This window comes from Bombina bombina, chromosome 4, assembly GCF_027579735.1.
Source record: "Bombina bombina isolate aBomBom1 chromosome 4, aBomBom1.pri, whole genome shotgun sequence".
NCBI lineage: Eukaryota > Metazoa > Chordata > Amphibia > Anura > Bombinatoridae > Bombina > Bombina bombina.
The window spans coordinates 476,529,684-476,556,474 of NC_069502.1; the positions used below are offsets into that span (position 1 = coordinate 476,529,684).

The window sequence follows — 26,791 nt, forward strand, 5'->3', positions numbered from 1 at the left end:
CATAAATTAATAAACAAATTCTTTGTTAAAAAATAATAGTCAATCAGTCACTTTAGACAAGAAAAATAAAAGTAAAGACTACCAGGTTTTTTTTCATATTTTTTTAGTATTTGATTTTATAGATCATCATCATCCTAAATATCAATGGAAAACTTACCTTCATATACAGCCTTAAATCCCTGCGCACTTACAGCAAAGTCTGTTGTGAACCATAATGTTAGAATAGACCCAGTGCTTACTATAGATGACGGTAGTTGAAATCCAGACAGTCTGCAAAATATGAAACAAGTGTAAAGATAATTAAAATGCTGTTGTCCGAACATTAAACACACATGGCAAAGTACGTTTTATCAAAGAAAATAAATAATTCAATATGTATATACTAAAGTTGTATTTTATAAGTAATAGATTCGAATCAGGACACATTGGCGGATAAACATCCCAATATTTGATTTGTTTTTTTCTTTTTTACAATATTGCCTGTTGAGAAAATATGTGAAGAAAAATAAAACAAACCATCATCTAAAGACTTTGATATATATATATATTATTGACAAAGTGGACCAGCATATGTGACTTCAAAATATGTAAAATTATACTTTATCAGATGTTTTTTTTGTGTAGACGCTTTAGAAATTTGTCAGTAAATGCTACAGCTTTGTATTTCATGAAATTTACCAATAACGATAGGCAAGGATAAAGACATTGAGATTTTTTTTTCCTTAGACATGAAAACTTTATGACAAGTTTAAATAGAGTAAAAGCAGTAATATAATATTTAGATTCTTTTAGGGTAAGGTTTTCCATTGACCACAAAATAATTCATTTGGAGGGGATACTTTAATTCTAGTATTGTTTTCTTTCATTGACATCTAATATTTACAGAACACTGTGTATTTCAAAACACTTTGAAAGAGCTTTTTTTGTTTGATAAACCTAGTGGATACCTGTAAAGAGACATAACATATGAGCAAGATATAACATATGAGTGATTTCTGTTTTGAACAGAAGCATTTTTGCAATACACTTTTATTGGTAAAAAGTAAAACATGCTTTAGTAAATGTTATTACTGTTTCAGTGATAGCTTTAAACCTACTCACACAGGCAGTGGTGGCTTTTATATCAGCTGTGAAGCAAATTGAGTTTGAATTCATGTGCACAGAGCATATCTAGGTATGATTTGCAACAATACACATTAAAAGTTATTACTGAAACAGTGAGAGCTTCTACTGAATTTTTTTGTGCTAGTTACATTGCAGTATTATTGCAATATGTTTATATATCAACGTTAAATTAACTCGAGTGCATTTCAATATTTAGTGTTATGTCTCTTTAACCATATTTATCTTTTAGTACTGGAAACATTGCAGGGGAAATGTACATTTCTGTCATTAAACATGAACAAAGATATAATTTACTTCATTATTATAAATTATCTAAATACAAATTGCTATTGCATACATTATTGGAGGTATACTTATCAAGCCGTCAACTTACTTGCAATCGATGGCACCTAAATACGCTCACCGCCTGACATCGCCGCTACACACCTGAATACGTTCTCTATATTTAACAAAAAAGTCTGTCAAAAGCTGTGTCCCAAGTACGGGGCGATGTAGCAGACAGACTGTTAACTATACAGTCATCGATCTCGCTGCTATTCGGCTTTTTTCACAGCTTTATTTTTATACTGTCTCTAAACACCCGCCACTATCCTAAACTGTTTAACCGCTATCTCCCCCGCCGCTCCCAGACCACAACTAAATCAAGATTATTAACCCCTATCCCGCCTCTCCTGGAGCCCACCTAGCAACTCTAGATAAACTTGATTAACCCCTATTCCGCCGCTCCCGGAGAGCCCACCGCCACCTACATTATGCTATTAACCCCTAATCTTCCACCCCCTACATTATGTTATTAATCCCTAATCTTCCGCCCCTACATCTCCGCCACGTACATTATGTTATTAACCCTCTAATCTGCCACTACCTACATTATGTTATTAACCCTATCCCCTGCCGTTCACGAGCCCACCACAAATAAATACAGTTATTAACCCTAAACCGTCAGCCCCCCACATCGCCATAAACTAAATTAACCTATTAACCCCTAAACCTAAACACCCCTCTAACTTTATATTAAATATTAACTCATCCTATCTTATAATAAATTTAAACTTACCTTTAGATTTAAATTAAACTATATTAGATCTAATAATTAATTCTACCCTGTTATAACAAAAATTACATTAACTATATTAAACTAATAATTAATCTACCCTATTAGACCTAAAATTACATTAAACTAAATTAACTATATTATATATTTAAATACCTAACCCTACTCAAATAATTTAAATCTACACTAAAAAATTACTAAGTTACAAAAAAACTCAACAACTAAGTTACAAAAAAATAAACACTAAGTTACACAAAACAAAAAAAGATATTAACGATCTAAACTAATTACACCTAATCTAAGGGGCCCTATGAAAAGAGCCTTAAAAGGGCCTTTTGTGGTGGGCATTGCCCCAAAGAAATCAGCTCTTTTACCTGTAAATAAAAATACAAAATACCCCCCAACAGTAAAAACCCACTACCCACACAACCAAACCCCCCAAATAAAAACCCTAACTAAAAAAAACTAAGATCCCCAAAAGGGCATTTGGATGGGCATTGCCCTTAAAAGGGCATTTAGCTATAGTGTGCAGACCTTAATCTAAGAATATAAACCTCTACCCAAAGTACACCCTTAACAAAATCCTAACACTAACCCCCTGAAAAATTCCCTTACAGTTTTGAAGTTACACATCCATCCTTCAAGAAGCTGGCAGAAGTCTTCATCCAAAGCGCTGAAATCTTCATTCCAAGCTCTCCCGGCAGAAGTCTTCACGACCAGCCGGCATCTTCTATCTTTCATCCATCCAGCGCGGAGCAGCTCCATCTTCCAGACATCCGACGTGGAGCATCCTCTTCTTACGACGTCTTCTTCCCAAATGAAGTTTCCTTTAAATGCTATCATCCAAGATGGCGTCCCTTAGATTCCGATTGGCTGATAGAATTCTATCAGCCAATCAGAATTAAGACTGAAAAAATCCTATTGGTTGTTGCGATCAGCCAATAGGATTGAGCTTTATTCCTATTGGCTGATCCAATCAGCCAATAGAATGCAAGCTCTATCCTATTGGCTGATTGGATGGCAACAATGAAGGGAAAAATTCAACCTTAATTCCGATTGGCTGATAGAATTCTATCAGCCAATCAGAATCTAAGGGATGCCATCTTTGATGACGTCATTTAAAGGAACCTTCATTCGGGAAGAAGACGTTGTAAGAAGAGGATGCTCCACGTCGGATGTCTGGAAGATGGAGCCGCTCCGCGCTGGATGGATGAAGATAGAAGATGCCGTCTTGGTGAAGACTTCTGCGGGCTTGGATGAAGACTTCTGCCGGCTTCGATGAGGACTTCTGCCGCTTTGTTGAGGATGGATGTCGGATCTTCAAACCTGTAAGTGAATCTTCAGGAGTTAGTGTTAGGATATTTTAAGGGTGTATTGGGTGGGTTTTATTTTTAGATTAGGGTTTGGGCTGCAATAGAGCTAAATGCCCTTTTAAGGGCAATGCCCATACAAATGCCCTTTTCAGGGCCATGGGGAGCTTAGGTTTTTTAGTTAGGGTATATTTGGGGGTTGGTTGTGTGGGTGGTGGGTTTTACTGTTGGGGGGTATTTGCATTTTTTATTTACAGGTAAAAGAGCTAATTTCTTTAGGGCAATGCCCCGCAAAAGGCCCTTTTAAGGGCTATTTGTAGTTTATTGTAGGCTAGAGTTTTTTTATTTTGGGGGGACATTTTTAATTTCATAGGGCCCTTAGATTAGGTGTAATTAGTTTAAATCTTTTATAATTTCTTTTTTATTTTGTGTAACAGTGTTTATTTTTTTGTAACTTAGTGTTTGTTATTTTTTAGTTGTTAGTTTTTTGTAAATTAGTATTTTTTAGTGTAGATTTAAATTATTTGAGTAGGGTTAGGTGTTTAAATATATAATATAGTTAATTTAATTTGTAGTTTAATGTAATTTTAGTATAACAGTTAGGGTAGATTAATTATTAGTTTAATATAATTTAATTTAAATCTAAAGGTAAGTTTAAATTTATTATTAGATAGGGATGAATTAAAATTTAATGTAAAGTTAGCGGGTTGTTAGGTTTATTGGTTAATAGTTTAATTTAGTTTATGGCGATGTGGGGGGCTGGCGGTTTAGGGGTTAATAGGTTTAGTAAGTGGTAGTGATGTGGGAGGCCAGGGGTTAATAACTTTATGTAGGTGGCGGCGGTGACGGGAGCTGCAGATTAGGGGTTAATAACTTTTATTTAGGTGACGGCGGTGTCAGGACGGCAGAATAGGGGTTAATAAGTATAATGTAGGTGTCGGCAGTGTCAGGACGGCAGAATAGAGGTTGATAAGTATAATGTATGTTGCAGCGGTGTTAATAAGTATAATGTTAATAAGTATAATGTAGGTGGTGGTGGTGGTGTAGGGGGTGGCAGATTAGGGGTGTTTAGACTCGGGGTACATGTTTGGGTGTTAGGTGTAAACATAACTTTTATTCTCCCATAGAAATCAATGGGATATCAGGCAGCAGTGAACATGAGCTTTCGCTGCTTTCAGACTCCCATTGATTCCTATGGCATCCGCTGCCTCCAGGGTGGCAGATTGAAAATAGGTACACCTCGCCAGAATAGTGGCGAGCGTACCTGCTAGGAATTTGTTAACTAGCAAAAGTAGTCAGAATTTTCATTCAGAACATCTGTAGTGACGTAAGCATCGATTTGTGTCGGACTGAGACCGGCGGATCGTATGTTACATCACAGATGTCTACTTTTTCCGGTCTGTAGGGTTTGATAAATAAGGCGAATCAGGCTCGCCAAAATTACGCTGCGGAATTCCAGCGTATTTGCAGTTGATGGCTTGATAAATAGAGGCCATTGTATGATGTCTTCTGAAAATTTACAGATTGTAAACAAAACACAAATGTACAAAAATGGATCCACAAAGCAACTGTCTTTAAAAGCAACTTGTGGGAAAAAGTTGATGTAAAATCCTCTAGTAACACAGGACCAAAGATCTCTAAAACTCTGAAAAAAAATAGTATAAGAAATAATAATAATAATAATAATAATAATAACCTATTTTAGTGTGGCATTAATTTAATTATTATTGTAAGCAAAGATTTTGCTCTTTTTCAAAGTATTTTAAAGTATGCAAACCAATTTCATAGCTATCAACCCAAATATATGCATTCAATTTGAATACATTAGTGGATCCAATATACAATCAAGTTTTAATTTTAAAATGTAATGTTTAAATCTTTGCAAATAAAATAATATTAATTAAAATGTATAATGTATTTGTAAATATATAGTGTTATATTATTTTTAATTAAAATGTAATATTTATATTTGCATTTTAAAGGGTCAGTCTACACCAGAATTTTTACTGTTTTAAAAGATAGATAATCCCTTTATTACCCATTCCCCAGTTTTGCATAACCAACAGTTATATTAATATACTTTTAACCTCTGTGATTATCTTGTATCTAAGCCTCTGCAAACTGCCCCTTTATTTCAGTTCTTTTGACAGACTTGCAGTTTAGCCAATCAGTGCCTGCTCCCAGATAACTTCACGTGCATGAGCACAGTGTTATCTATATGAAAAACATGAACTAACACCCTCTAGTGGTTAAAAACTGTTAAAATGCATTCTGAAAAGAGGTGGCCTTCAAGGTCTAAGAAATTAGCATATGAACCTCCTAGGTTAAGCTTTCAACTAAGAATACCAAAAGAACAAAGCAAAATTGGTGATAAAAGTAAATTGGAAAATTGTCTAAAATTACATGCCCTATCTGAATCATTAAATTTGATTTTGGACTAGACTGTCCCTTTAAATTTAGTATTATTTTTGAATTTTGAATACATTACTACTGTATTGTAATTTAATATGTGTAATACATATATTGCAATATCTACAGCAATATCAGAGTGATTTAGCATTATATTTCTTTTATTTATTTAGCTCTCACAGTTCAACTTCACCTATAATGGATTTATACCTGTACTTGTTAGCTGTTCTTACACCCGAGGCTTGTGATGGTTATGTTCTTTAGTTTTAACTACACAAACTTAGCAGATGAAAAATGTGTGAATTGAAATTGCCGACTAAAGTTGTAAAGCCAGCTAACTTTGGCAAGTTGGCCTAAAGTCTATTACAAGTCGAATCCTTGTTTGAAACCAGCTTCCTATACTTGTTCTATAAAGTTAGCTCTTTCTTTCTTAAGATATGGCCTGGCCAGCAGGAGGAGGCAAAGAGCACTACAGCAAAGCTGCTATATACATCACTTCCCTTACCCATAATCCCCAGTAATTTTCTTTGCTTGCGGTGCAGGTGGAGTTTTTGTGTCTGATCTACAATCAAGATTTTTTTACTTTAAAAGCAGAGTAGGTTTGCTCTGATCTTTCTAAAGGGTCTTTTTATGGCAGTTTTTGCAGACACTTTTAGTGTGTGGAGTTATTTATTTTATTGATTGCTCAGTGAGGATCCGTTTTTAGTAACAGATTATATACTTTTATTGGGGGTTTTATTGTTTGTTTTTAAGCCTGTTTTCAAGAAAGTTGTTTAAAAAAAAATGGCGTTTTTGCCAGCTGTAGGACTGCCCTTTAAGGGAGGTTCTGATTGTTTTATGTCAGTTTTTTGGCGTTTTTCTTCACTTCATGTAGAGTGAGGTGCGCATATTTCAGATGGCTCTGCTGTTTAGAAGGCTTCTTGCTGTTTTTGCTTCTCTGGAATCCGTTTTTTAAATGGGATCGTTTTTTTTTCTCCGTTTGCTGTGGGTTGCAGGACAGGTAGGGCACCTTAGTAATTATGCTGAGGTGTAGAGTGTTGCCTGGGGTATATTTTTCTTGATTGGGTAAATTGATAAGGAACATTTATTTATGAACGTTTTTTTTGTTCAGTATTTGTTAAAAGTAAAAAAAAAGTAAAAAAAAAACCTTTTTTGGGGTTATATGGATCAAGAGGCTGTGCAGGATGTTACCTGTAGCTTATATTTTGATGTCCAGGTGGAACCCCCAGTACCTTTTTTTTCATCTATTGAAAAAACTTTAGCTTATAGAAATAGACTTTTTGACCCTGAGCCATCATTAGCTAAGGTGGATTACTGTTCAGGAGGCCTCCTGTTTCAGATGTGCCGCAGCAGTCTCCTCAAGCATCCCAATCCTATTCATCTGCACATGCAGTGCCCTATGTTTCCACTCATGCTCCATCTGGGGTTTACTTTTGCAAGATATTGCTGCCCCGGTATCCTCTGCGGTATCTGAGGCATTGTCTTGCTTTTCCATGCTGCAGGAAAACGCAAAAGGAAATTTAAAGAAACAGTAAATAAGGTTTCTGATCCTGAAGTGGTTAATCAAAGTATTTCCTCTCAGAAGTCTGAGGATGAAGATTCTTCGGGTGCATCTGAGGGTGAAATCTCGGATTCAGGCAGTATAATTCCTTTTGCTGATGCTGAAGTTGTGTCCTTCAGATTTAAGCTGGAACACCTCTACTTGTGACTCTGATACTACTATTGTTGTTAACCCTAAGAAGTCTAGTAAGCTGAACAAGTATTTTGATGTTCTCTCTGCAGTGGAGGTATTTGCTGTTCCAGAACGTGCTTCTGAGATTATTGCACGGGAGTGGGAGGGACCGGGTATTCCTTTTTTTCCCCATCAACTATTTTTAAGAAAATGTTTCCTATAGCTGACTATTAAAGAGTCATAGAAAACGGTTCCTAAGGTGGAAGGAGCTATTTCCACTTTGGCTAAGAGGACCACTATTCCCATTGAGGATTGTTGTTCCTTTAAGGATCCAATGGATAAGAAATTGGAGGCATTATTAAAAAAATGTATGTTCACCAAGGTCTTCAATGGCTGCAGCATACTGGTTTGATGCCTTGTCTAATTTTATTTAGACAGTTACTTCTCTTGAGGAGATCCAGGACAGGATTAAGGCTCTTAAGTTAGCCAATTCCTTTATTACGGATGCTTCCTTAAAAGTAATTAAACTAGGAGCAAAAATGTCTGGTTTTGCGGTTCTAGCTTGCAGAGCCCTTTGGTTAAAATTCTGGCCTGCGGATGTTTCTTCTAAGTTATTTACTATTCCCTACAAGGGTAAGACCTTGTTTGGGCCTGGTTTGGGTGAAATTATTTCAGAAATCACAGGAGGAAAGGGATCTTTTTTTCCTCAGGATAAGAAGAATAAGCAGAAAGGGCATCAGAGTTATTTTCATTCCTTTCGTAACTTTAGAGGTAAAACCTCCACTTCCTCTTCCAAGCAGGAACTATCCAAGTCTTCCTGGAAGTCTGGTCAGTCTTGGAACAAGGGGAAACAGTCTAAGAAACCTATGGCTTGACTCAAAGTCAGCATGAAGGTTCGGCCCCCAATCCAGGAACGGATCTAGTAGGGGGCAGGGTTTCTCTATTTGGCTTGGATACGAGATGTCCCAGACCTGTGGGCCATGGAAATTGTATCTCAGGGGTACAAGATAGAATTCAAGACGTTTCCTCCCAGAGGCAGGTTTATTCTCTCAAAATTATCTGTAGACCAGATAAAAAGAGAGGCGTTCTTAAATTCTATCAAGGATCTTTTTGCCCTGGGAGTTATAGTTCCATTTCCTCAGCAGGAACAGGGTCTGGGATTTTATTCAAATCTGTTTATGGTTCCCAAGAAAGAGGGGACTTTCAGACCTATTTTACTCCTAAAGTGTTTAAATAAGTTCCTCAGAGTACCGTGCTTCAAGATGGAGGCTATATGTTCCATTTTTTATTGGTTAAAGAGGGTCAGATTATGACCACCATAGACTTAAAGGATGCACACCTTTATGTTCCCATTCACTGGGATCATTACAAGTTTCTAAGGTTTGCTTTCTTAGACAATTATTTTCAGTTTGTAGCTCTTCCATTAGGCCTTGCCACAGCTCCTAGAATTTTCTCAAAGGGCTCTCACGGTTGGAAGCTGAATCTGGGAAAGAGTTCTCTGATTCCAGCCACAAGAGTAGTGTTTTTAGGGACCATAATAGACTCCCTACTAATGAAGATATTTCTGTCAGAGGTCTGAAAAACAAAGATCTTCGGCTCTTGTCTTGTCCATCAGTCCTCTCCTCGGCTGTCAGGGGCTCTATGTATGGAGGTAATTGGTCTGATGGCAGCTTCCATGGACATTATTCAGTTTGATCATTTCCATCTCAGACCTCTGCAGTTATGCATGTTAAGGCAATGGAACAGGGACTATGCGGATCTTTCTCTGCAAATAGTTATGTATCAGGCGACAAGGGACTCTTTTCTGTGGTGGTTGTCTCAGGAACACCTCTCCCAAGGAATTTTCTTTTGCAATCCTTCCTGGGTGATCATGACCATGGATCCCAGCCTTCTAGGTTGGGGAGCAATTTGGGGGTCATTGAAGACTCAGGGTCTTTGGACTCTGGAGGAGTCAGTTCTCCCTATAAACATTATAGAACTGAGAATGATTTACAATGTTCTACTGGCCTGGCCTCAGTTAGCCTTAGCCCGGTTTATCAGGTTCCAGTCGGACAATATAACATCGGTGGTGTACATCAACCACCAGGGGAGAACTCGGAGTTCCTTGGCCATGACAGAGGTGGCCCGAATAATACAGTGGGCGGAGTCTCACAACTGTTGTCTTTCTGAGATCCACATTCCAGGAGTGGACAATTGGGAGGCAGATTTTCTGAGCCGACAGACCTTTCATCCGGGGGAGTGGGAACTCCATTCGGAAGTATTTTCCAGTTTAATCCTCAATTAGGGGCAGCTAGAACTGGATCTCATGGCTTCTCGGCAGAATGCCAAGCTTCTGAGGTATGGCTCGAGGTCAAGGGATCCATCGGCTTTCTTGAAAGATGCTCTGGCGGTCCCTTGGAATTTCAGTCTAGCTTACATATTTCCTCTGTTCACTCTCCTGCCAAGAGTCATTGCTTGGATCAAGCAGGAGAGAGCATCAGTGATTCTCATAATGCCGGCTTGGCCTCGCAGTATCTGGTATGCAGATCTAGTGAAAATGTCGTCTCTACCTCCGTGGACCTTCTACTACAGGGTCCTTTTCTTTTTCCAAATCTCATTTCTCTGAAGCTGACTGCTTGGAAATTGAATGCTTGATTTTATCTAAGCGTGGGTTTTCAGAGTCGGTCATTAAGACCATGATTCAGGCTCGTAAGCCTGTGACAGAGAGATTTACTATAAGATATGGCATAAATATCTGTATTGTGTAAATCCAGAGGCTACTCTTGGAGTAGAGTTAGGATTCCTAGGATTTTGTCTTTTCTCCAGGAGGGTCTGGAGAAGGGTTTGTCAGCTAGAACTCTGAAAGGTCTGTTTGAACCTATGCATTCCTTAGATATTAAGAAGTTATCTTGGAAGGTTTTGTTTCTTGTTGCCATTTCTTCTGCTCTGAGAGTTTCGGAACTCTCGGCTCTACAGTTTGCTTCTCCTTATCTTATGCTTCATTCTGATAAGGTGGTTCTACGTACTAAATTAGGTTTCCTATGTAAGGTTGTTTCTAACAAGAATATTAATTAGTAGATTGTTGTTCCTTCTTTGTGTCCTAATCCTCCTTCTCCTAAGGAGCGTTTGTTGCACAGCCTAGATGTTGAGCGTGCTTTAAAGTTTTATCTTCAGGTGACTAAGGACTTTTGTCAGTCTTCTGCTTTGTTTGTTTTTCTGCGAAGCACAAGGGTCAGAAAGCTACGGCTACTTCTCTTTCTCTTTGGCTAAGGAGTATTATTCGTTTGGCCTATGAGACTGCTGGAAAGCAACCTCCTGAGAGAATCACTGCTCTTTCCACAAGGGCTGTTTCTTCTTCCTGGGCATTTAAAAATAAAGCTTCTGTGGAACAGGTTTGCAAGGCAGCAACTTGGTCCTCTTTGCATACTTTTTCAAAGTTTTATAAATTTGATACTTTTGCTTCGGCTAAGGCTTCTTTTGAGAGAAGGGTTCTTCAGGCAGTGGTGCCTTCTGTTTAGGTCTACCTGTCTTGTTCCTCCCATATCATCTGTGTCCTCTAGCTTGGGTATTGATTCCCACTAGTATTTGATGATTCCGTAGACTCACCATATCTTAGGAAAGAAAACATAATTTATGCTTACCTGATAAATTTATTTCTGGATATGGTGAGTTCACGGCCCACCCTTTATTTAAGACAGTTATTTTGTCTAAAACCTCAGGCACCTCTACACTTTTGTGTTATCTTCTTTTTCCATTTTTCCTTTGGCCGAATGACTGGGGATTATGGGTAAGGGAAGTGACATATATAGCAGCTTTGCTGTAGTGCTCTTTGCCTCCTCCTGCTGGCCAGGAGTGATATTCCCCCTAGTAATTGATGATTCAGTGGACTCACCATATCCGGAAATAAATACATTTATCTGGTAAGCATAAATTATGTTTTTTTATTTCATATCTTGAACCACCTTGGACTGCACAAGTTGGATACAAAGCATACAGCGGATCATGTCCGTCCGACATTTAATAAATCTACCCCTAAAACTATATACAACTAATAGTCACTAGAAAAAAGTGTGTGTGTGTGTATATATATATATATATATATATACACATACATACACACACACACACACATATATATATATATATATATATATATCAAAAGGTATATGAACCACCATATAGTTTCAATACATTACTGTATTACAGTAAATTTACATATCCGTTAAGTGTGAACATTTTCTGAATGAATTAACACTTCTTATGTATCACTTTTTTTCCAATGACAAAACTCCTCCCCCAACTTAAATTAATTGGAGGAGCCAATCTGGACTGATTACTGAAGTACATTGTCACAATCATTTTGTTAGAAAAACATGCAATGATTTTCATTATCTTATATTATCACCTCTGCTAATTAAGTACAGATATGTAACAGGCAGTGAATGCTTCTAATGCTGAGCATTGGGAAACCTACACTGTTCAAAGTCAAATTACAAATGTTGGGGAGGAAAAAAAATATCCCACAGTTTTGTTTTTTGTTTTTTTTTGTAATTACACACAGTTAAAGTTATTGGGCCAGATTACAAGTGGAGCGCTAAATATCGCTTGTTTGTAATAACAGTGCACAATAATGTGTGCTGGAATTACAAGTCATTCACTATGTGAACGCATGCTCACATTTGCAATGCTAGGAAACATTGCGCTCATAAGAGCGCCCTTCCATAGTCTCCTATGAAAGCCTTGTTCTGATGCCGTCACAGACAGCATCAGAACCTCACGCAGTGAAGGAGGTAAGTAGCACAGCGATGGGCAGCATTTTTAAATATATATGTATCTATATACTGTATGTGTGTTACTATAACATAAATATATATGTACAGTATATAATCCTATAGATACATATTTACATTTCAGTCTATGGGAACAAAACAGTTCCCATAGACCGCAATGTAAAGGTTTTTTTCTAACACCCCACTCCCACCAACTTTAAAGCCCGAAAACTGCCATTGTGCAGTTTTCTTTTATGAAAAAAAAATGCTAGATTTTTTTTCTTTTGATACAAAACTACGATGCCCTCTATTTTGAGGGTTTGGGCACTTTTAGATAATAATAAAAGATCTAATCTGGTTAATTTTCGGAGCGCTAATTGCCACCGCGAGGTCATGGTAGCAATAACCAGCCACTAGTAATGGCTGGTTAAAGGAACAGTCTAGTCCAAAACAAACTTTCATTATTCAGATAGGGCATGCAATTTTAAACAATTTTCCAATGTACTTCTATCACCAATATTGCTTTGTTCTCTTGGTATTCTTAGTTGAAAGCTAAATCTAGGAGGTTCATTTGCTAATTTCTAAGCCCTTGATGGCTGCCTCTTAGCTCAGGACATTTTGACAGTTTTTCACCACTAGAGGTTGCTAGTTCATGTGTTTTATATAGATAACACTGTGCTCATGCATGTGGAGTTCCTAGGAGCCAGCACTGATTGGCAAAAATACAAGTCTATCAAAATAACCGAAATAAGGGGGCAGTTTGCAGAGGCTTAGATACAAGATACACACAGAGGTAAAAAGTATATTAATATAACTGTGTTGGTTTTGCAAAACTAGAGTATGGGTAATAAAGGGATTATCTATCTTTTAAAACAATAAATATTCTGGTGTAGACTGTCCCTTTAATTATTGTGTTCCTGCAACAGGGGAAAAAATTAAGCTCTCCACTTGTAATCTAGCCCATTGTGTTTCATGTCATTATAAGTATGCAGTCCTATTTTTGCAGCATCTTTGATTTACTAAAATAGTCAGACAAACTTGATCTGTTTGTAAGCTGTAATGCATTGCTTATAGTGACTTTATCCAAACTGAAACTCAAACAAGATTATAGGTGTCAAATGACACAAACATATTTATTAACATAGTAAAAATAATTGCAGCTTAAGCATAAATAAACACATGAGGTGCAAGGCATACGGACAGAAATAAAATGTGCTTCCTATATTATTTATTTATTTAGTTAGCTATGTTTGTATTTATTTGTTTTTTTATGTGTGCATTGATTGATTGATTTATGGAAGGAACTGGGTGTTTTTATTCTGACTGAATATGAATGACAGTTATGGGAAATACAGCTTATTATCCTCTAACATACTGATAAGCTGAGATATTTGGATATTTAATTAAAAAAAAAGTGACTTCTGTATTAGATGTTAAAGGATCTGCAGTCACATCTCTGGACATATATGAAAAAGATTTTCTATTAATTATAATTTGTTACTACAGATTTTCCTCATACAAATAATCTAGGTTCTAGGAGTTTGTTATATCCCAGGGACAAATTGGTTTAAAAAAATGTAAATAATTATTTGGCAGTAGCACACTCAGTTAGCTAGCTAGAACTGTGAGAGATCATTAAGCATTGTGCTAGTTCTCCCTCCAGTAAAGTCAAATCAATGAACTTGAGTCATTTAATGTTACCTATTAGGCTTTAATGTGCAAGGAAATAATTAATAAATTGAATGTTGTGTAACAATGGTCTAACAGGGACATGAAAAATGATGTTCATACATCCTAGCTGCTTTACCAGTGTCTAACTGCAAACTGAATTGTTGTTTTCTTAATAATTCACAACAATACATCTTTAAACTCTTTCACAGCTGTTATGTGTATTGATTAGTGGTATAATTGGACTACAATGTGTCCTATATTATCAACATTGATGTTAATATCTAGGGGACTAGCCTTGCTTTGTTTCTCCTTGTGTGTTTTATTTTTTTTTAAAAAGAGGTAAATTATAAAGGATGTATCTCTCCTACCAGATAAATAGGTTTCAATTAACTTGCCCCAGATAAGCTATTGAGATTTTTTTTTGCTTATTTGGACACCTTTTGACAGTTCAATTCAAGAGCATCTGATTCTGCTCACAAAAAAATAAATTATACTCTAAGATGGAATCTTATCCCGGGTTTTTATTACATAACTTTAGTTCAGAGAATGAGAAAAACTGGCAAAAATGAGTAATTGTAATTTAGAACATATTTTTTGGGGGGCTATTTTGCACAATATGCAGTAAGCACAAAGAAATAAGTAAGTAAGTAGGAATAAAATTTTGAATCATAAAATACTAGATCATTTTAAAAATCTACACAAAACCCTAATTTCAAACAGAGGAAACAACTAATTTTGATAATTAAAGGGACACTGACATCTAAATTAAACATTCATGATTTGATAAAGCATATAGTTTTATGAGACTTTCTAATTTACCTCCAATATAAAATGGTGTGTCTTTTTATGTGTACACTTTGAGGTACCAGCTTCTACTGAGCATGGGCAAGAGTGTACAGTGTATATGCATATGAATCTGTGTTTGGCTGTCACATAATACCGGGGTCTAGAAAATTAAAATAAATTTGTAAAATTTGTCAGAAAACAAAAAACAAACTACTGCTCATTAAAAATTCAGAGTAAGTGCTCTTGCACTGTCTTTTTATTATGGTTTTGTTGATTGTGCAATTGTAAATTGTAATTGTAAATAATGATCCTTTAACACATGATCTTACACATACACATGTGTATGTTTTCTACCTATCTGTTATTCATGGCACAAAAGAAAATAAGGTTATAGATTGCTGCCAGTTTATTGTTATTATTATGACATTATATAATAATTGTTATGAAGAAATGAAACCCTTATTCCAATTTTGAATGGCGGCAACCTATTCTTAAAGGGACACTGAACCCAAATTTTTTTTCTTTCGTGATTCAGATAGAGCATGCAATTTTAAGCAACTTTCTAATTTACTCCTATTATCAATTTTTCTTCATTCTTTTGCTATCTTTATTTGAAAAATAAGTCATTTAATCTATTTTTTGGTTCAGAACCATGGACAGCACTTGCTGATTGGTCAGTTAAATTAGTCCACCAATCAGCAAGAACAGCCCAGGTTGTTCACCAAAAATGGGCCAGCATCTAAACTTACATTCTTGCTTTTCAAATAAAGATACCAAAAGAATGAAGAAAATTTAATAATAGGAATAAATTAGAAAGTTGCTTAAAATTGCATGCTCTATCTGAATCAGAAAAGAAAAACATTTGGGTTCAGTGTCCCTTTAATTTTAAATGTTCTGGTTTTTAAAGTGCCTGAGTGTTCGCTAAATATAAAAGGCCTCCTCTGCATAAATGCATTCCAAATATGGAGCAGAAAGACATGAGGGGCAGTCAAGGGGGTCAAATTACTTATTTTTACATTTGTTTCTGACAGATAAAGAGTCAACATTATTGATTATTATGTTAAAAGGAAAAAGGGTAAATTTACTGCTCAGTTTTGAAAAATATACATCATGGATCTAGAGTGGGGGCTAAGGTAAAGCTTTTTTTGGGAGCAATGTGTGACCTCACCTACCAGTGTGCCCAGTACTTTTGTGGAGGACTTTTGGCAACCCTATTAAAAAAAGCATAATAAATTTTTTTTTAAATACTCATGCCTTATTTATATTCTCTTTACTTTGCCAAACCCTGCTTTTAAAGAAAAAGGAAATGTAGTGCATAGTGCAGTTATCCTGAGATTGTCTATGTATGTGGAAATGCTACAAAGAATTTCAAATCTCACCATAGACAATTGTCCCAACATTTAAAACATTTGAGATCAGATATTTATTATTTTTGCAGTGCTTGTTTAAGTGCTAATGTATATTATACATACTATGAACACATAAGAATGCACTTTCATACTCCTTTAAAATATGCCTACACTGTAATGAAGCCATAATACATTATTCATAAAACACACAACTTTACTATTAAAAAACAACAGCATAAATGCAGTAGGGATGTATAGAATGTTTTTTCTGACTAAACATGTCAAAACAGGTGTGTGATTCTTTTATTTTGGTGACAGATGTATATTTCCATTTCTGGGCATTCCAACATGACATTATGCCAACTTTCTCAAAAGGGAATTGTATTTTTTTACTTTAGGGAAATTTGGAAAGATTAACATATTATGCCTGTTGAAAAACATAATTTATGTAAGAACTTACCCGATAAATTCATTTCTTTCATATTGGCAAGAGTCCATGAGCTAGAGACATATGGGATATACAATCCTACCAGGAGGGGTAAAGTTTCCCAAACCTCAAAATGCCTATAAATACACCCCTCACCACACCCACAATTCAGTTTAACGAAAAGTCAAGCAGTGGGGTGATAAAGAAAGGAGTAGAAAGCATCAACAAAGGAAATTTGGAAATAATTGTGCTTTATACAGAAAATCATAACCACCATAAAAAGGGTGGGCCTCATGGACTCTTGCCAATATGAAAGAAATGAATTTATCAGGTAAGTTCTTACATAAATTATGTTTTCTTTCATGTAATTGGCAAGAGTCCATGAGCTAGTGACATATGGGATATCAATACCCAAGATGAGGAGTCTTCCACTCAAGAGTCACTAGAGAGGGAGGGAATAAAATAAAAACAGCCATATTCCGCTGAAAAAATAATCCACAACCCAAAAAATAAGTTATTTTCATTTTTGAAAGAAAAAAACTTAAATCAAAAGCAGAAGAATCAAACTGAAACAGCTGCCTGAAGAACTTTTGTACCAAAAACTGCTTCCGAAGAAGCAAATACATCAAAATGGTAGAATTTAGTAAATGTATGCAAAGAGGACCAAGTTGCTGCTTTGCAAATCTGATCAACTGAAGCTTCATTCTTAAAAGCCCACGAAGTGGAGACTGATCTAGTAGAATGAGCTGTAATTCTCTGAGGCGGGGTTTGACCCGACTCCAAATAAGCTTGATGAATCAAAAGCTTCAACCAAGAAGCCAAGGAAATAGCAGAAGCTTTCTGACCTTTCCTAGGACCAGAAAATAAAACAAATAAACTGGAAGTCTTCCTGAAAATTTTAGTAGCTTCCACATAATATTTCAAAGCCCTTACCACATCCAAAGAATGTAAGGATCTCTCCAAAGAATTCTTAGGATTAGGACACAAGGAAGGAACAACAATTTCTCTATTAATGTTGTTAGAAATCACAACCATAGGTAAAAATTGAAAAGAAGTCTGCAAAACTGCCTTATCCTGATGAAAAATCAGAAAAGGAGACTCACAAGAAAGAGCAGATAGCTCAGAAACTCTTCTAGCAGAACAAATAGCCAAAAGGAAAAACACTTTCCAGGAAAGTAGTTTAATGTCCAAAGAATGCATAGGCTCAAATGGAGGAGCCTGTAAAGCCTTCAGAACCAAATTAAGACTCCAAGGAGAAGAAATTGATTTAATAAGAGGCTTAATACGAACTAAAGCCTGTACAAAACAGTGAATATCAGGAAGAATAGCAATCTTTCTGTGAAATAAAACAGAAAGAGTGGAGATTTGTCCTTTCAAGAAACTTGCAGACAAACCCTTATCCAAACCATCCTGAAGAAACTGTAAAATTCTAGGAATTCTAAAAGAATGCTAGGAGAATTTATGAGAAGAACACCATGAAATGTAAGTCTTCCAAACTCTATAATAAATCTTTCTAGAAACAGGATTTATGAGCTTGTAACATAGTATTAATCACTGAGTCAGAGAAAACTCTATGACTTAGAACTAAGCGTTCAATTTCCATACCTTCAAATTTAATGATTTGAGATCCTGATTGAAAAACAGACCTTGAGATAGTAGGTCCGGCCGTAACGGAAGTGGCCAAGGCGGGCAACTGGACATCCGAACCAGATCCGCATACCAAAACCTGTGTGGCCATGCTGGAGCCACCAGCAACACAAAAGACTGTTCCATGATGATTTTGGAGATCACTCTTGGAAGGAGAACTAGAGGTGGAAAGATGTAAGCAGGTTGATAACACCAAGGGTGTGTCAGCACATCCACTGCTTCCGCCTGAACATCCCTGGACCTGGACAGGTATCTGGGAAGTTTCTTGTTTAGATGAGAGGCCATGAGATCTATCTCTGGAAGCCCCCACATCTGAACAATCTGAGAAAACACATCTGGATGGAGAGACCACTCCCCTGGATGTAAAGTCTGGCGGCTGAGATAATCCGCCTCCCAATTGTCTACGCCTGGGATATGCAACGCAGATATTAGACAGGAGTTGGATTCCGCCCAGGCAAGTATCCGAGATACTTCTTTCATAGCTTGGGGACTATGAGTCCCACCCTGATGATTGACATAAGCCACAGTTGTGATATTGTCTGTCTGAAAACAAATGAATGGTTCTCTCTTTAGTAGAGGCCAGAACTGAGGAGCCCTGAGAATTGCACGGAGTTCTAAAATATTTATTGGTAATCTCGCCTCTTGAGATTTCCAAACCCCTTGTGCTGTCAGAGATCCCCAAACAGCTCCCCAACCTGAAAGACTCGCTGTTGTGATCACAGTCCAGGTTGGGCGAACAAAAGAAGCCCCTTGAACCAAACAATGGTGATCTATCCATCATGTCAGAGAGTGTCATACATTGGGATTCAAGGATATTAATTGTGATATCTTTGTATAATCCCTGCACCATTGATTCAGCATACAAAGCTGTAGAGGTCTCATGTGAAAACGAGCAAAGGGGATTGCGTCCGATGCTGCAGTCAAGAGACCTAAAACTTCCATGCACATAGCCACTGAAGGGAATGACTGAGACTGAAGGTGCCGGCAGGCTGCAACCAATTTTAAACATCTCTTGTCTGTTAGAGACAGAGTCATGGACACTGAATCTATCTGGAAGCCTAAAAAGGTGACCCTTGTCTGAGGAAACAAGAAACATTTTGGTAAATTGATCCTCCAACCATGTTTCCGAAGAAACAACACTAGTTGATTTGTGTGAGATTCTGCAGTATGTAAAGACTGAGCTAGTACCAAGATATCATCCAAATAAGGAAACACCGCAATACCCTTTTCTCTGATTACAGATAGTAAGGCACCCAGAACCTTTGAAAAGATTCTTGGAGCTGTTGCTAGGCCAAATGGAAGAGCAACAAATTGGTAGTGCTTGTCTAGAAAAGAGAATCTCAGAAACTGAAAGTGTTCTGGATGAATCAGAATATGAAGGTATGCATCCTGCAAGTCTATTGTGGACATATAATGTCCTTGCTGAACAAAAGGCAGAATAGTCCTTATAGTCACCATCTTGAAAGTTGGTACTCTTACATAACGATTCAAAATTTTTAGATCCAGAACTGGTCTGAGCAAATTTTCTTTCTTTGGTACAATGAATAGGTTTGAATAAAACCCCAATCCTTGTTCCTGAAGAGGAACTGGCATGATTACCCCTGAAGACTCCAGGTCTGAAACACACTTCAGAAAAGCCTGAGCTTTTACTGGATTTACAGGGATGCGTGAGAAAAAAAATCTTCTCACAGGAGGTCTTACTTTGAATCCTATTCGATACCCTTGAGAGACAATGCTCTGAATCCAATGATTTTGGACAGATTTTACCCAACAATCCTTGAAAAACCTTAATCTGCCCCTACCAGCTGAGCTGAAATGAGGGCCGCACCTTCATGCAGGGGCAGACTTTGGTTTCCTAAATGGCTTGGATTTATTCCAATTTGAGGAAGGCTTCCAACTGGAAGCAGATTCCTTGGGAGGAGGATTGAGTTTTTGTTCCTTATTCTGACAAAAGGAACGAAAACGGTGAGAAGCCTTAGCTTTACCCTTAGGTTTTTTATCCTGAGGCAAAAAAACTCCTTTTCCTCCAGTGATAGTTGAATTAATAGAATCCAACTGAGAACCAAATAAATTATTACCTTGGAAAGAAAGAGATAGTAATCTAGATTTAGATGTCATATCAGCATTCCAAGATTTAAGCCATAAAGCTCTTCTAGCTAATACAGCTAAAGACATGGATCTAACATCAATTTTGATTATATCAAAAATTGCATCACAAATAAAATGATTAGCATGTTGCAGTAAGCGAACAATGCTAGATATGTCAAAATCCAATTCATGTTGAGCTAAATTTTCCAACCAGAAAGTTGATGCAGCCGCAACATCACCCAAAGAAATAGCAGGTCTGAGAAGATGACCTGAATATAAATAGGCCTTCCTTAGATAAGATTCAAGTTTCCTATCTAAAGGATCCCTAAAGGAAGTGCTATCTTCCATAGGAATAGTGGTATGTTTAGCAAGAGTAGAAATAGCCCCTTCAACTTTGGGGACCTTTTCCCAAAACTCTATAGATTTTGCTGGTAAAGGATACAATCTCTTAAACCTTGAAGAAGGAATAAAGGAAGTACCTGGCTTATTACATTCCCTAGAAATCATATCAGAAATAGCCTCAGGAATGGGAAAAACACCTGAGGAAACCACAGGAGGTTTAAAAACAGTATTTAAATGTTTATTAGACTGAACGTCAATAGGACTGGTTACCTCAATATCCAAAGTAATTAACACTTCTTTTAATAAAGAACGCATATACTCTATTTTAAAAAATAAGTAGATTTGTCAGTGTCAATATCTGAGGAAGGATCTTCCGTTTCAGATAGATCCTCATCAGAAGAGGATGAATTATTATGTTGTTGGTCATTTGAAATTTCATCAGCTAAATGAGAAGTTTTAAAAGACCTTTTACATTTATTAGAAGGTGGAAATGCAGACAAAGCCTTCATAATAGAATCAGAAACAAATTCTTTAAAATTTACAGGTATATCATGCACATTAGAAGTTGAAGGAACTGCAACTGGCAATGTACTATTACTGATAGAAACACTATCTGCATGTAAAAGTTTATCATGACAACTATTACAAATGACATTCGGTGGAATAATCTCTACAATTTTACAACAAATGCACTTAGCTTTTGTAGAACCCATGTCAAGCAGCAATGTTCCAGCAGAAACTTCAGAGGCAGGATCAGATTGGGACATCTTGCTCAATGTAAGAGAAAAAACAACATATAAAGCAAAATTATCTATTTCCTTAAATGATAGTTTCAGGAATGGGAAAAAATGCAAAAGCATAGGCCTCTTGATAGAAAAGAAAGCAGGAGGCAAACAACAATGGGGTATTGAAATAATGAAGAAAAATTGGCGCCAAGTATGACGCACAACGTAACGTAAACTTTTTCGGCGCCAAAAATGACCGGAAATGACACACTTGCGTCACTAATGACACCGCCGTGTGAAAGGTCTCGACGTCACGTATGACGCCGGAAATGACGAAGTTGCGTCAAAAACGTAATTTCCTGCGCCAAAAAAGTTTGCGCCAAAAATGACGCAATAAAGTCTAACATTTGACGCACCCGCGGGCCTAATACCCACAAATGCAAAAAGTTGTCAAATTGAAAAAGACAAAACCCCAGGTAAGAAATAAATTTCTTAAAGAGTTTATATTCCCAAATATGAAACTGACAGTCTGCAGAAGGAAATACATGAACCTGACTCATGGCAAATATAAGTACAATACATATATTTAGAACTTTATATAATTTGCATAAAGTGCCAAACCATAGCTGAGAGTGTCTTAAGTAAATGAAAACATACTTACCAAAAGACACCCATCCACATATAGCAGATAGCCAAACCAGTACTAAAACAGTTCTTAGTAGAGGTAACGGTAAATTTGAGAGTATATCATCGATCTGAAAAGGGAGGTAGGAGATGAATCTCTACGACCGATAACAGAGAACCCATGAAAAAGACCCCCGTTAGAGAAATCATCTTATTCAATAGGTGATACTCCCTTCACGTCCCTCTGACATTCGCTGTACTCTGTGAGGAATCGGGCTTCAACAATGCTGAGAAGCGCATATCAACGTAGAAATCTTAGCACAAACTTACTTCACCACCTCCATAGGAGGCAAAGTTTGTAAAACTGAATTGTGGGTGTGGTGAGGTGTGTATTTATAGGCATTTTGAGGTTTGGGAAACTTTGCCCCTCCTGGTAGGATTGTATATCCCATATGTCACTAGCTCATGGACTCTTGCCAATTACATGAAAGAAAAGCAATGACTTATAGACAGCAGTATTGGTATTTTTAACTATAATGATCATGTTGTACAAATTCTCAAAGCAGCTTCAACTGCACTTACAGATAAATACATAAACAACTAAGGTTTAATAACTATTTATATAAAAAAAAAAAAAAAATGGTTAATGTGCCTGGATTGGGGACACTAATATTTATGATACTCATATATATGAGGTTGAAGTACTTGAAAGTGATACAGCATAGCTGTAAAAAGCTGACTAGTAAATATCACCTGAACATCTCTATGTAAAAAAGGAAGATATTTTACCTCAAAATTTCCAGAGTAGCCACATCCCATTGTAAAGAAACAGTAAGCAGCCAAAGGATGCTAATCCTGGGAATTGCAAGGGAGCATGCATCTGGCACAGTCATGTTATTTCCCCCCTTAGTTTAAGGAAGTTTACTATAAAATCTTGCAGATTTCAGTGAAATCTCATGAGATCACAATAAAGCAAAGCATGACCTCAGCACTGATGATGTTTATTGGCTATTTTTTCAACCTCCAGCTGGACAGTAACTGAAGGATAACTGTTCACTGAGCACTTACTATTGTGAGCTGAAGAAATTTTGAGGTAACATATCTTCCTTTTTCTACATAGCGATGTTCAACTTTTTACAGTTATACTGTATAACTTTGAAGTATTACGTCCATTTAAAACTCAACATTCAAATATGTTGCTTTTTTGATTCCTGAAAAAAATATGAAGTAAAAGATGTATAAAATAAAACTAAAACTACTATAGTAGTATTTGGGTTATACACCCAACTAGTTCTTACTGGCTGATAGGAACTAATGCTAATTGGCATATAGTTATAAATCAGACTACAAAAGCTATTAGGAAGTACCTGCCAGACAATGAACATCAGTAGGAAGTACATCACTGATTCTGCTGTATTAGTTTGTATTTCAACTCAAACTGCCTATTCTCTACTTTTTTTTTTTGAGAATGAAGTTTTAAAATGTAAATGTTTCTTGTTCATAATAATGTACATACTAATGATAGAACTTTTTAACTGGCACAAATGGACCCCTGTTTAAAGACAATAAAGTAACAACAGTGGTCACCTGTTCATTTTCAATATGATTTACTAAAATTATATATATATATATATATATATATATATATATATATATATATATATATATATATATATATATATATGTATATACACGTATACAGGGAGTGCAGAATTATTAGGCAAGTTGTATTTTTGAGGATTCATTTTATTATTGAACAACAACCATGTTCTCAATGAACCCAAAAAACTCATTAATATCAAAGCTGAATAGTTTTGGAAGTAGTTTTTAGTTTGTTTTTATATTTTTATAGTTATATATATTTATAGTTATATATTTTTTTATTTATAGTTATATATTTTTATAGTTATAGCTATTTTAGGGGGATATTTGTGTGTGCAGGTGACTATTACTGTGCATAATTATTAGGCAACTTAACAAAAAACAAATATATACCCATTTAAATTATTTATTTTTACCAGTGAAACCAATATAACATCTCAACATTCACAAATATACATTTCTGACATTCAAAAACAAAACAAAAACAAATCAGTGACCAATATAGCCACCTTTCTTTGCAAGGACACTCAAAAGCCTGCCATCCATGGATTCTGTCAGTGTTTTGATCTGTTCACCATCAACATTGCGTGCAGCAGCAACCACAGCCTCCCAGACACTGTTCAGAGAGGTGTACTGTTTTCCCTCCTTGTAAATCTCACATTTGATGATGGACCACAGGTTGTCAATGGGGTTCTGATCAGGTGAACAAGGAGGCCATGTCATTAGATTTTCTTCTTTTATACCCTTTCTTGCCAGCCACGCTGTGGAGTACTTGGACGCGTGTGATGGAGCATTGTCCTGCAGGAAAATCATGTTTTTCTTGAAGGATGCAGACTTCTTCCTGTACCACTGCTTGAAGAAGGTGTCTTCCAGAAACTGGCAGTAGGACTGGGAGTTGAGCTTGACTCCATCCTCAACCCGAAAAGGCCCCACAAGCTCATCTTTGATGATAACAGCCCAAACCAGTACTCCACCTCCACCTTGCTGGCGTCTGAGTCGGACTGGAGCTCTCTGCCCTTTACCAATCCAGCCACGGGCCCATCCATCTGGCCCATCAAGACTTACTCTCATTTCATCAGTCCATAAAACCTTAGAAAAATCAGTCTTGAGATATTTCTTGGCCCAGTCTTGACGTTTCAGCTTGTGTGTCTTGTTCAGTGGTGGTCGTCTTTCAGCCTTTCTTACCTTGGCCATGTCTCTGAGTATTGCACACATTGTGCTTTGGGCACTCCAGTGATGTTGCAGCTCTGAAATATGGCCAAACTGGTGGCAAGTGGCATCTTGGCAGCTGCACGCTTGATTTTTCTCAGTTCATAGGCAGTTATTTTGCGCCTTGGTTTTTCCACACACTTCTTGCGACCCTGTTGACTATTTTGTATGAAACGCTTGATTGTTCGATGATCACGCTTCAGAAGCTTTGCAATTTTAAGAGTGCTGCATCCCTCTGCAAGATATCTCACTATTTTTGACTTTTCTGAGCCTGTCAAGTCCTTCTTTTGACCCATTTTGCCAAAGGAAAGGAAGTTGCCTAATAATTATGCACACCTGATATAGGGTGTTGATGTCATTAGACCACACCCCTTCTCATTACAGAGATGCACATCACCTAATATGCTTAATTGGTAGTAGGCTTTCGAGCCTATACAGCTTGGAGTAAGACAACATGCATAAAGAGGATGATGTGGTCAAAATACTCATTTGCCTAATAATTCTGCACTCCCTGTATATATATACATATATATATATATATATATATATATATACACATACATATATATATATATATATATATATATATATACACACATACATATATATATATATATATATATGTATATATATATATATATATATATGAATAAATGAGTAACTTGTATAGCGCTAAACCGCAAACTAAATTGCCTCAAGGTGCTTTTCAACCAGAAGCGGCCTGAGCCTTCAGAAAAGGTGGGTCTTGAGCTTCTTCCTGAAGGCTAGATGGTTTTCTTCTGAGCGGATGTCCGCGGGTAGCGCATTCTGTAGCTGGAGTCCTTGGACTGAAAATCTTCATTCGCCTTTTAATTTGTAGCGGATCTTGGGTATGTGGAGGAGGTTCTGGTTGGCTGACTGGAGAGGGCGCCTTGGGGTGTAGTGCTTTATTTTGTCGCAGAGGTATTTTGCGGCTTTTCCTTGTGTACATTTGTGCATGAGGCAGAGGGTCTTGAATGTAACATGATCCTTCACAGGTAGCCAATGGAGTGTCTTCAGGGATGAGGTGATCAATTCCCAGGGTTTTTTCCTAGTTACCAGTCTAGCGGCTGTGTTCTGGACAACTTGCAGTCATGAGATTTGGTATTTGGGGAGTCCTAAGTAGAGGGAGTTTGCGTAGTTAAGTCGGGAGTTGATGATTGTTCCAACTACAGCTGCGGTGTCTCCTTCAGGGATGAAGGGGATTAGTATGTAGTAGGTGAAGAAGGTGGTGAGATCCACTGACTACTGATCCTATTTGTGCAACCATTGTCATGTCTAAGTCAGAGACTCCAAGGCTTTTGGTTTTGGCGCTGGGGTGAGGGTTTGTCCGAGGATGGTAGGTGGGTTGGATGTCATGCTGTGGTGTTTGTTTCGGTTTGCATGGAGCAAGAGGATTTCTGTTTTGAATCCGTTAAGTTTGAGGGAGCTCTCAGTCATCCACTCATCGATCAATGAGAGCCAGTTTTCCAGGGCATGGTATTGGTCTTTCTTGTTGGTGATGCGCAGGTAGAGTTGAGTGTCATTGGCGTAGGAGTGATAAAGCAGGTTCTGGTTGCTGATGATTTTGAGGAGTGGGCAGAGGTAGATATTAAAGAGCACAGGTGATTGGGGTAATCCTCGAGGGACTCTGCATGTGATTTTACATGCTTCTGAGGTGAAGGTGCCTAGTTTTCTTTCTGGGATCTGTTCTCTAGGAAGGATGCAAACCAGGGTAGGTCCAAGTCTGCGACTCCGGCTACTTCTGTGAAATGAATGAGCAGGGTCTTGTGGTCAACTGTGTCAAAGGCTACGTCTTGTATAATGTAGCAAACTTCCATAGCATTGGCTTTTATATAATGTATTTTTTTTTTTGCAACTTTCTAACATGCCATGAAATATAAATATAACAATGGTATATTCTGAATCTTCTATATCATTTTTTGGGGTTACCAAAATATGACTTACAACAGTGATAAAATGCAAAAAAAAGCTTAAAGGTAAAG

At 37.0% G+C, this 26,791-nt stretch overlaps 1 protein-coding gene across 1 annotated transcript in view; it reads right to left on the minus strand.

Moving 5' to 3' along the window:
• Positions 1 to 26,791, minus strand: part of CSMD1 (CUB and Sushi multiple domains 1) — a 3,127,153-nt gene that overhangs the window by 2,663,352 nt on the left and 437,010 nt on the right. Inside the window, 1 exon segment of the mRNA XM_053711946.1 lies at positions 158 to 270. Within this exon segment, the coding sequence (XP_053567921.1) occupies positions 158 to 270 (113 nt within the window).